General features: G+C 41.6%; 1 protein-coding gene across 2 annotated transcripts in view; it reads left to right on the top strand.

Moving 5' to 3' along the window:
• Positions 1-11,376, top strand: part of LOC143215644 (zwei Ig domain protein zig-8) — a 105,851-nt gene extending 94,475 nt beyond the window's left edge. The window contains exons 5-8 of one of the 2 annotated variants that reach the window (XR_013010407.1): positions 1,897-2,024; positions 4,007-4,175; positions 6,864-7,012; positions 7,192-11,376. Coding sequence is in view for 1 of the 2 variants with exons in the window: in XM_076437945.1 (XP_076294060.1) it covers positions 1,897-2,024; positions 4,007-4,175; positions 6,864-6,952 (386 nt within the window). In the remaining variant the exon portion in view is untranslated. Of the gene's footprint in view, positions 1-1,896; positions 2,025-4,006; positions 4,176-6,863 lie in introns of both variants that reach the window. The other variant, XM_076437945.1, reaches the window with a different exon arrangement.
• The last annotated feature ends 1,250 nt before the right edge of the window (positions 11,377-12,626 follow it).

Below are 12,626 nucleotides of genomic sequence, written 5' to 3'. Positions count from 1 at the left end.
ACCATTATTTTTTACGGAAATTAGAGCGAATGTCCGAGGATTGTTGCAGAAAAATGCAGAAATTGCAAGGAGGCGCTTTTGCGAGGGCGGATCACGTTAACCCCGGGGATCAGAATTACTTTATTTAAATCTGCCCTTTGGTTCTTTTGAGATCGCTCGGTTTCCAGTTAGCTTAATCGGTTAGTTGCTCGGCCGAATGTTCTGACGGCAAAGGATTATCGAAACAGGATTAAGCAACGGTTCTGCAGGAATCAGTTCCGTCGCGCTTTCGTTCAAAATGCAGCTCCCAGTTCGGCAAAAAAAGAGAAAAACCTGACGCATTCGTAAACAGGTTAATTTTCCGCGAATTAAACACGGAATAATTTATTCCTAGAATATTGCCGGTTAACGCATTGCAAACTTTTACATGAATAAATCAATAGTACAGCGAAGGTTTATATACACACGTAACGCGTACGTATAAAACGAAAATAATGCGAAGCATTAATTTATAAAAACGTTAACAGAATTTAAATATGTACAACTTTTCTAGCTTCTGCTGGCAATTGCGATATTGATTTTCTTCGGAACAAAAATATACAAAATTCGTTAAAAACTGTTGTGAAAATATACCCACAGACAGAATCCAAAAAATTCAAAAGCCGAATAATATTAATTGACTCCTGTAATCCTTCTCGCTTACTCGCACAGAAAAAGAAATAAGTAGTAATTAAACATAAATAAGCGGAAGTAAAAGTAAATTTTGCTCGTCTGGAATCGCATGCTAACCGACCGCAACAGATACAGTTTTCCGCACTCGTTAAAAGCTTCTCTCATCTCAACGGCTGACGAGAACTCGCGAATGACCACCGCGGAAATTTTACAAACTCCATGGAAGAGGATCAGGTTAATTCGAAAAGTTCGAAATCGCTGATTAAGCCCGGCGGCCCTCTCGAGAGTCTAAACGTTCTAATTATTTTATGGCGAGGTCTCTCCGAGGACTTCCAAGGGAGCCGAAAACGCGTAACAGATTCCGCGGCGTGCTGTTTTTTCCGAGTTGCGATAATTATGACGTATATATCTCTAGTTGGTCGCAGACCGCGTGTCCTTGGAGGTCTGCTCGGCTCCCTAGAGTTCTCTTGGGAAGCCCTTGAGGGCTCTTCGGCCCTCTAGCGAGCCCTTCCGACTCAACTCTCGTAATTGCAGGGAACGTTCCGCCTCTGATCTCGTGCTTGTGTCTCATTGTCGGTGATGGATGGAAACCACCCGAAATTTCGTATTGTTAAACTGATTTTTTATGTAATGATACATTGATCCCCTTGAATCACGTGAACATTTGAACCTTGAACTGGACATAAAGACATGAATAATGTCAACATTAAAGACATTGAACATTGAGTACTCTAGACATTGGGATGTCATCCAAATTGATCATTGAATACACTACATATTGGAACACCATCAACATTGAATATATTTACTATATTGAACATTGGACACTTTGAATATTGAACACACTGAACATTCAACATAGAACACGTTTAACATTGAAAACAATAGACACATTGGACATTGAACACACTGAACATTCAACATAGAACACATTAAACATTGAAAACAATAGACACAGTGAACATTGACCACTTTGAATATTGAACACACTGAACATTCAACATAAAACACATTAAACATTGAAAACATTAGACACATTGAATATATTCACATTAATCACATCAAACATTGAAAACATTAGACACATTGAACATCTTAAACATTGAATATATTCACATTAAACATATTAAACATTGAAAACAGACACATTGAACATAAAACTCGTCATGAAATTTCTGGACAACCTTATTTTCGTCTCGAGTAGGCAGTGAACAAAGAGTAAACGCCGGCCATTTCTGATTGCAGAGCCAGTCACGGAGATCGCCGGAGGGCCGGATTTCTTCATCAACAAGGGCAGCACGATAAACCTGACGTGCCTGGTCAGATACGCGCCGGAGCCGCCGTCCGTGATCATTTGGAGCCATAATCACGAGGTAAACGGATCGGGGGACTCCCGCTTACGAGATTGATCTTTGAAGCTCCGCTTTGAAGCTCCGCGCTGTCGACGACGACGGCTACGCGTCTCAGTTTTCAGTGAACACGGGTTTCGTTATACTCCGCGACAACCTGGAAAAAAGTTCTTGACACCTGAGAAAGAAAGATACTCTTTACTCGATCAGTTCAAAGAATCGCCTGAACGAACGGCTCCATTGTTATTTCGCGGTATCGAGTGCCAACGCGAGTCGTTATTCATGAAACCTAACAAGCTACGCCGTTTGTTCCGCGACTAACGGGAGACAGAGGAAGGTGTGAACCGCTGGCGGAAATACCGACAGGTGGAGCGTAAATTATTCACCGGGTGAAATGAGAGTCGAAAAACGATCGGGGAACGAGCAGATCCCCGAGAGATTTATCACGGGAACAGGCGCCTCCCTTTCTTTCTCTCCCTTTCAACCCTCGATCGTAGACTGATCGAAAGGGGACAAAGGTTAAACAAGGAGCCATCTCGGAACCAACGGGGACCAACTCGAAACCGTCCGGGAACGCATTAAAAGCCGTTCTATTTTCTTTCCATTCGGTCTTTACTTTCTTTAAACTGTCTCGCCGCCCCGATGAAGGATTAAGCGTCCTCTCCTTTCCTCTGCTCGCCCAGGAATTCTCCTCCTGGTTGACGTTGCGAACCTCGTTACCGGTAATCGGTCCCAACGCGGCTGCGCTCTGCCATAATCTTGCCGAAGTATAACGCGGTACACGTTCTGTCTCGTCGCGTGAGGTGTTTGAACGGACGACGTGAAGAAATTGAAAAGAGAAGATAGTCGGTGGCTTTTAGTTTTCGAGGGGGCACGTGACTCGGTATCTTCCTGCCAGCTTGACACTCAGAGATTGTGTTGTGCACAAGGACCTTTTACATTACTTGCTTGCCAAACTGGAACGGTCCAAGTAAATGTACTTCGCGAAGGTGGAGAGAGTGCCTGGGCAACGTAATACGGGTACGAATTCGGCAGTTAGAAGGTGAACACTGAATCTTGAATGTTGAAACACAAACGTTGAACATTGCGTTTTGAAGCATGCACCTTGAGCATGAACAACACGTAAATTGTAGAAGTAAAACATACTGAACGTTGGACGTAGAATCTTGAACATTGAGAACATCGAGTCTTGGACACTGAATATATTCAACAGTTAATCTTCATCATTGAAGACATTGAATGTTGAACTTGGTTGTGGAACAATGGACATTAAATCTTAAACATTCAATACAGTGAACACATCGAATACATTGAATGTATTGAACACATTGAATGTATTGAATGCATTGAACATATTGAATACATTGAACACATTAAGCACTGAATACATAGAACATTGAACCTTGAATATTGAAACATAAACGTTCAACATTGCATCTTGAATCATGCGCCTTGAGCATGAACACGTAAAATGTAGTAGTAAAACATACTGAACATTGAATTTTTAACATTGGACGTAGAATCTTGGAGATTGAGTATATTCAGCAGTGAATCTTCATGATTGAGAACATTAAACGTTGAATGTGGAACATTGGTCATTAAATCTTAAACATTGGAAACATTGAATACAATACCTAGAACGTCCTAGAACATTGAACAACTTTAGCTTCATATTTTAAGAGTACACCTCCTACCAATCGAAATGAACGCTGCACTAAAATCAACAAACTCCAACAATTCAACGCAGACTGTCTCATTCCACCGAGTCGACCGTGGCGTGAAACCGCGCCCGCGAAATAGCTTGCAGCCGAGTTCCCGAAGATTCGGTAGGGACAACCTCGATCCTCGAACGTGTTTTCGATGTATCTCGGTCCGATGCACCTCACCGTTAGAATTCGTGTCATCATTGCTTGTCCGCTGCTGGTGTCCGCCAGTGGGTCTATTCGCAGCCGGTCACGTCGCAGACAGATAACTCGAGCCAGCTGTTCGTCTTGTTTGTTTCGCAGGCGATTAACTTCGAGACGCCGAGGGGCGGTATCAGCCTCGTGACAGAGAGAGGACCAGTCACATCGAGCCGTTTGCTCATACAGATGGCCAGCAAGGCGGACTCTGGACAGTACACCTGCACGCCGGGAATGATGCACCCTGCTAGCGCGAGGGTACACATTGTTAACGGTAAGAAAATCGCCATAATTGACGGTGAATGGTGTCCTGAAAGCTAGCTAGACAAAGACGTATCTTTATGTTGTTGACGTCAAATTGGAGTTGAAGGAATTGATTGATTTGTTAGAATATACACGGTACTCGGTCGCAATGTACATTCATTGTTGAATCTTGACCTTGAACGTTGAACACAGTGACCATTGAATTATTTTAATATTGAACATTGAACTTTGAGACGTAAATCTTGAATCGTTTGAACATTGTGCTCGTACATTGCATTTTGAATATCACATCTTGAACATAGAGGACATTAAGCCTAGAATCATATGAACATTGAACACATTGAAACCAGAGTAGGACAATAATCAACTAATACTTAAAAATGACTAATAGTCTTCTTGAATGTTAATCATAGCAAAATAGTCATTAGTCAAAACTGTTTGATTAGTTAGTCATAACTAAATGGCAAATAGTTAGTCACAGCTCTAAGTAATCGTTAGCTTATTAGTGAATTTGTAGTTAATGATCAGTCATCATCAATCTTTAGTCATCAGTCACTTTTGTGTGCGATTAACATATATTAATATTATTAAGTAGTTATCACTAATCAAAAAGTTTTGACTATTTTACTATGACTAACATTCATATAGACTATTAGTCATTTTTAAATATTAGTTGATTATTGTCTTACACTGATTGAAACTCGAATTATGTGGAATTCGTACCTTGAGCTGTAAATCTTGAATCGTTTCAAACACACTCGAAATTGAACATTGATTATATTGAATCTTAAATATTCAATAATTTAAATGTCTAACCTTTATTATTCTAAAGGTTGAATCACTTCAAGTACGTTTTTTCGTAGCAAATTATTGTAAGGGAAGATTTATGGTTGACCTACGAGGTAAATGGTCTTAGCACCTTCACTTCAGCAACAGAAATGTCTAGTCTTGTCCAGCTAGCAGTGCGATACGAAGCTCGTCAACCTATTTCAGCCCGGCACCGTTTCAACTGACGAAAACGGTCTCACCCTCGCCTCGGTTCCATCATGTACTCAATTGCTGCGAGTGTGGAGACCGAAAGCATACAAACGCTCCCCTGGCCTTTTCCTTCTTTCTGTGTTCAAACCGGAAGCTCACAGTCTAGAAAAGAAAGCCCGGTTCGATCCTCGCGATCGCGCCCCGTCATTCTGGTAACTAACAAGCGAGCCGACACTGCTTACACGGTGTTGGGATCGCGTGTCGGAATGCGATCCCCGAGTGAGGATCGCTTTTGAGAAATTAGGGCAGTGGAAACTCTCTCTTTCCCTCCCTCTTCACTGGTGCACTCTCCGAAGTGTCGCTTGTACGCTTGACAGTTCATAGATCTAGTTTTAGCTCTTTCATGCACGTAGACGAACAAAACCTGCAAGCTTTTTAAACAATTTTGTAGCAAGTAGTTACAAAAGTAGTTCGAATATAGTTGAATATTTTGAAAAATATGTAAAATGAAATTGATAAACCGAGATCCGAATGAACCTGTCAAAGTACAGATTATGTTAGAGTATTTCCATGTCCGACGATACTTTATCAAACTCTAGAATAACGTTTCAAAAGAAGTTTGAACATAATTGGATACTTTGAAAAATATGTAAAATGAAATTGATAAACCGAGATCCGAATGAACCTGTCAAAGTATAGATTATGTTAGAGTATTTCCATGTCCGAGACGATACTTTATCAAACTCTATAATAACGTTTCAAAAGTAGTTCGAACATAATTGGATACTTTGAAAAATATGTAAAATGAAACTGATAAACCGAGATTCGAATGAACCTGGCAAAGCTTATCTTAGAGTATTTCCATGTTCGACGATACTTTATCAAACTCTATAACAACGTTTCAAAAGTAGTTTGAACATAATTGGATACTTTGAAAAATATGTAAAATGAAATTGATAAACCGAGATTCGAATGAACCTGGCAAAGATTATGTTAGAGTATTTCCATGTCCGACGATACTTTATCAAACTCTATAATAACGTTTCAAAAGTAGTTCGAACATAATTGGATACTTTGAAAAATATGTAAAATGAAATTGATAAACCGAGATTCGAATGAACCTGGCAAAGATTATCTTAGAGTATTTCCATGTCCGACGATGCTTTATCAAACTCTGTAATAACGTTTCAATGCTATAAAAGAACAGTATTTCCATTTGAATCACAGTGTGCATTGTTGAAGTTAATCGGAAAGAGCACGTGTCTGCACTTAATGAACGAACTCCGATGAGAAAGGAGGCAAGTTAGGGGCTGACCCGGTGCACAGGTAGCATAATCAAACCGAAATCTCCGGTAAAGCGAGAGCGTCGGCTCGTTTCGCGCGACAGGATCCCGAAGGATCCGGGGAAACTTCGAAGAAGAGCGCGAAGCAGGATCGCGGAGCGTTCCGAGCAGTTTCAGGAGTTTCCGAAATTTCATTTACGTACCACTCCGACATATTAGGACGCGCTGTTCGCGCGTAATTTTACGTAATTACGCAAACTAAGTGGAAACCTTGACGCGCTCGCATCGCGCCGCGTAGATTGAGCCGGGATACATCTTCGTCAGCCGTGGAACGTTCAAGCTATACCGCGCGGTATGGCATAGCGGAGGCGTTAGGCGAACGTTTTCATATTCCTCGTCACGACTAAATGCACTCCGGGATATTCGTTTCGTTGCAGAGCATCCGGCGGCAATGCAACACGGACGCGGCGGCAGGATGTCCGCCGGGGTGATCGCTATGCTTCTCCTACTTTCGATGGTCATCTAGCCAGCGCTGGGTCCACGAGAGCCGCCATGATGGAACGACCGGATCATTGCGACTATCATCGTTAGTAGGAAATGAATCTTCATGCAACACTGTAACACAAAAATGGAATTTAAGTTCCATTATATAGCTCTGAGCGTTCCATTTCGTTCAAGATTTGTTTCGTTAAACTGAACTCTTTGTAAAACTGAACATGATTTAATACTTTATACAGATGTTACTTTTATATTTGATACCTGCAGTGCTCGGTGTTCTTACCCCGAACTCCACGGCACCGATCGCAACCGATACTTGGAATCGATCATCAAGGAGCAGTACACAACGTCAACAGCAATACCAAGCGATCGCGTAATCGTTCCCGCGAGAGTAGCTCCGCGAATAGAATCCAGCAGGATTTTAAAAACTGCCGACGATCGTAATCGTTTCCACCGGATTTCTAACGACCGGAGAGAATCGTATATACCGAGTTACAGGTCGCCATCGAGCCCCGGTCTATTCAATTAAATAAAAACACGTTCGTAGCAGTGTTGGGAAACCGTCGCCGAGGCGGTCCAATAATAAACTTGCTTCTACCCGTTCTCGGAAGTTTCGCATTGTTCCGGCGCGGCGTCTCGATACGTATACGTTCACCTACAGGAGAATAAGCGACTTCGGGGGCCACGGTATCACGGGGAAACTTGTTACGTTTCTGTTCGCTATCGTTGCGAAATAGAAAGCGTCCCGGAGAAAACCTGTTGTCTCGTCTCGTCCCTCGCGAGCAATCAATTTCAACGAAGGAACGAGCCAGGACGATTAATTTATCGATCGGTTCCCGTTGAAAGTCCGCGCGTGTTGCCCCCGACCGATAAGTTCAACGACATTTTGCTGAAAGGTCGATTTTCCAAAAATCGATTCGATCTGTATCCCGCTTCCCGAGGACATATGAACTTCGACGATGAAGAAATTGATGAACTCGAATGAACCATTCTTTCTTCAAGATTATTTTTCTCCTGGTTATTCCGTTTCAGATTTTCTCTCAATTTTGATTGTATAAGAGCATTCATGTCTGAAACAAACCATACCTTCCATTAGTGATTACAGAAGAAAAAAGCAAACTTGAAACTTAAGTGATTAATCACAGACAATTTTTATTTAGCATAAAGATCCGCAAGTCGAGGAACTAGAATCAACAATACGATAAAAATGTAAAGCTGAATAAGAGGAGAAAAACACTTGACTTATCTTTCTTCGTGTGATGAATATATTTGTCGAAACAAAAGCAATATCCCATTGTTTGCGACGAATGTGCATCCTCGCCATGCGTCCCCCGAGGGGTTAATATGTATCCCGATTGAATCAACAACCGCAGAGATCAATATTTATAGAGCAATCGTCGTAAACTCTTGATGTTCACACGTCAGAGCGAGCAATCTGCCACAGTTTCGAGTCACACGTCACCGGTACGGGGTGATTACAGGTGGAACGAGAGACCGGTAACCTCGGAGAATCGCGGTATCACGACGAAATGCTGTTACTTCCTAGACGCCGGCACGTGACGTAATGAAGTTTATTCGTTGACGTTGAAACATTTCCGTGGATGCGAAGTTTATCGTCGTTAACGCTTCGAGATGCAATTGCGCGACTGCAATTTTCTTTTTCGTGTGAGAAGTTCGTCGTTCTGGATTCGTTGACGAGATTCTTGCGAAAATGGCGATCACCTTGTTCACTCATACTTATTCATACATCGTCGACAGGTCGAACAATCGGGATATACATAGATTGATTGTCCATATATACTGATCTCTAGTCGCATGGTTTTGTCGCGATTGTATGCGGATTATGCGGATGTTCCATAACGCCCTACTGCGAAAGAATGTCATAAGAATCGTGATAACGCGACAGAGCTTGGGCGAGTCCGAGAACGAGTTTTCTTTCTTCAGATAAAATTGTGCGCCGGCTATAGTAGCTATGTTGTTGCATCACGGCTCACGGCTCGCGGCTCGAGGAAAAACGCTGTTGCCAGGGATTAAGGAAAGGAACGGAGGAACGGTTTACTGCTAAGTAAGCTGTGTGTACGGCTATTTCTACTGATTACTACTTAGTCTAGCTCCCTTTACAGAAACGTTTGAACCGTCCTGATTACAGCGGCCCGCGATTACTTGCCCCTTTCAGCTGCTTCTTCTTCTTCTTCTTCTTCTTCTTTCCGCAGAGCCGCTTCGTTGCACGCCTCCAGGAAATAATTCACCGAATAATCGCGCGACCATGTTACGCTGCAATGCTGCAATGAAAATGAAAATAATCCCGCAGGTCTCTTCTCGCTGAACTCTCTCGTTTCCGGAATTCTCATCAATTTGTTTTCATTCCGCCCGTACCTTACGATACCCCAACCGTCAGTATAATGTTTAGATACTCGAAACTTCCCGATATATCTTTTTCGATAAAAAAAGACTCTTTATTGTTATTACACCGCGGCTTTTTACGCGAAATAACAATTTTCTGCGGCTATTTCGAAAAACAGATATTTATTTTCGCTCTGATCATCGTTACACAAAAATTTTAACTGAATCTGATTAATCGTTAATATCATGAAAAATAAAATTTACATTTAACCGATTTGAATATTTTAATGTTTATGGTCGCTGCCGTTGGTTTGCAAGTATCCAAGCAAAACCATCTCAGAGCTTTGTGCATGTCGTAAATATTCTTTTACCGTAACGGCGATTGTTATTTTCATCCGGTGCATAATAGGTTCTGTTGCACCCGTGGGACCAGGAAACTTAGGCGAACTCTGACGGTCCAATTATCCTGATCAGCGGCTACACTTCGTTCACTGAGAACCGAGCGAAAAATATCTTCGTCGTAGCTCGTGGAAAATAGAGAACGCGTTCGCTGCGAACGAATTTTCAATATGAATCATTCCGGAACGTTACGAGATTCGATTACCGGACGACGAGTTGCATGTGTAATGCGATATAGTGTTGTTCCTTTCCATAAAGCCAGCTTGTTAATGAAATACGAAATTCATTGGAACATTATTATATTATATTATTGAATTACATATTTGTGGATAATTGCGGTTTTAACTAAGATAATAGATACGTTTGTTGAACATTCCAATACGAACAACAAATTTAAATGATAATTACACTTGTTTACAGGAAAAATGGAAGAATACCTTTTTATAAAATATTGATTTCATCAATTATTAATGTTGGCTGAACCACCGGACGTGACGTTGTATAAATTTTCAAATTTAGAGTGCAATAAATAAATATTGTTGATAACATTGGAGAGAAATGTGAAAATCTGCTTTTGAAAAGAACAATTGAATCTATGAATGGCTTTATGGAAATTTTATGGAGTGTGCAGGTTGACTTGCGTCGGAGGCGACTGTTGTAGCTGCATTAGCGTAGAGAATAATTCTTGAACGCTTATGGCAAAGAAGAATCCGCGGCGATGCCAAGGAAAAGCGTTCAAAGTACAAAAGCGAAGGAACAGAAGGCAGCAGACGCGGGAAACACAATATAGACTTCCATGTGTAGCGAGTCATTCACCTGAATCGTAACGATTAGCGAACAAACCTTCATTGTACTTCGCGCATAACGCATTGTACATAATATTGTACTACCACTGTCAGCGAGCATTTTGTATAGAATCCGACGAAGGAGATCAGCGTCTCTCGTAGTCTGTAAAAATTAACGACGTTGTTAGTTCAAGTGTTCGCAGTGTAAGAACTTTTTTACGAATGTACATAAATAAACAAAATCTCTCACTTCCTCGTTGTAATGACACGTTAGGTTAGACAAGGTATCCAGTCTGCGGCAGATGTGGGCATCAACTGTTGCCCCAGGGAGCTCGAGGGCACATGGCTTCTCACAAACGTGCGCAATTTTTCTTTGGTCTGCACGCACATTCAATTGTCTAAATGAAAAGAGAACAGATATTGGCATTTCGTTATTTGTCCTCCGGGGGCTTTTGAACGTTTAAATTGCCCCTAAGGGTAACCTCTCAAAAAAAAGGAGGGCAATCTTTCTTTCATTTGCAAGATTTCTTCATTAGCAAGAATAAGAATTAGACAATAACTATTGTTCTTTGCCCCTAGGAGCCTCTTTTGCCAGTCTAGATTGCCCCCAAGTGAAACCATAAGAAAAGTTTAGTAATAAAAGAACATTGTAGTACTTCCCCCGTGCCCTAAGTGGGCGTGGCTCGTTCCTCTCCAGCGGAGCGAACGCAGTGCCCCATGGGGTAATTTGTGCCCATATCTGCTCCAGTCGATCGATTATAGTTCTCGAAAGCGATTAAAGGGAACAACAGATTCAGGAACAAATTATAATTGAATCGAATAGGAATCGTTGTTCCTTTTAAATACATTTTGAGGAATATTGTAAGTCACGATGAAATTTCTATCCTCGTTCGTGGAAATGATATCGTCAAATACATACAACGAAAACTGAAAACAGACTGCGTTATTTATTTTCCCAGTACCTATCCTGATGAAGAGCTAAATAATTAATTCTATATAACTGTTTAGAAAGTGACGGAGGTTATTTTGGATGGAATTAATTCATCCACCTGAGATATTACGATAAAAATTGCAAATTATCTGAACAAATTCGTTCCCCTTAGTTCCATGAAGCAATGTGAAATATTCACTTCCAGTCGCCCGTAAATTTAGTGTTAATTGAGTTGTCGCATTATCCAAGTCGATATTAAAAGCCCACTTAAGGGTCGCAGAAGGCTGTGTAGGGGAAAGGGCCAAGGTATTAAGAAATCGTGGGAACGTGGACGGTATTTTCCCGCATCATTAAACCGCGAACAAAAAGTGTATACTCGGGGTGGGTGGCTGGCGGAATGAAAACAGAAAGATGGCGCGACGAAAGAGCAAAGGAAAGAAGAGGATGAAGGGACGAAGGGTGGCGTCCAAGTGCACGCCTACGGCGGGCGAAATCTAACGGAAGATTGAAGAGAGGGGTGACCGGTTGATGTTACAAAGCGGAGAACGCGCGAGAAAGTCTCGCTGGGAAGAGAGGTAATTAGCGTCAGTCGACTCTCGGATTAATTAAAACGGCTCCTTCAAAACGCGACGTCTATGGTAACTCGAAGCGAGGGGAGAAAGGGCGAGCCAGCCACCGAGAGCGGCTATTTCGCTGCCAGTGAAGCCAGGAGGATCCCTGCCAAATAGAATCGACCGGTTTCGAGATCAAATTAGTCGGCTCTCGATCCTTACGCTCCTCCCACCATCCCCTCTTTCCCACCTTTTTATCTAAACGTCGAATTCACCAGAAAATATTCCGAATCCTGAATGCCATTGCTATTTCGCCGTAATTAAAGCCGGAGAAGAGTATTGTACCCTGATAGAATTACCCAGTGAATAAACTCCATGCTCTATGCCAACGTCATTCGTTAAATATTGGGAAGCGACATAAATTTGTTTGGTATATTAACTGCTATTTGTTAAATCTCTTGCACTAGGATTTTGGTTTCTTGTCATTTATTAACCCCCTGCCTTACAATATCGTGTCAGACTCGCGATGAAGATTTTGTGAACGGAGTCTAATAAATATGTATGTTGTTAATCTCCTTTAAACCGAGATGAAATTCTATTTTGGTTTTGTCAATGTACAAATATTGAAGAACACGTAAGCATAGAATAAATATAAATTTATGATCACTGAAACCGTAAAATAAATCGTAGGGC

Source organism: Lasioglossum baleicum, chromosome 2, assembly GCF_051020765.1.
Source record: "Lasioglossum baleicum chromosome 2, iyLasBale1, whole genome shotgun sequence".
Lineage (NCBI taxonomy): Eukaryota > Metazoa > Arthropoda > Insecta > Hymenoptera > Halictidae > Lasioglossum > Lasioglossum baleicum.
The sequence above is the reverse complement of the archived record's forward strand: the minus strand, read 5'-3'. Positions and strand labels throughout refer to the sequence as shown.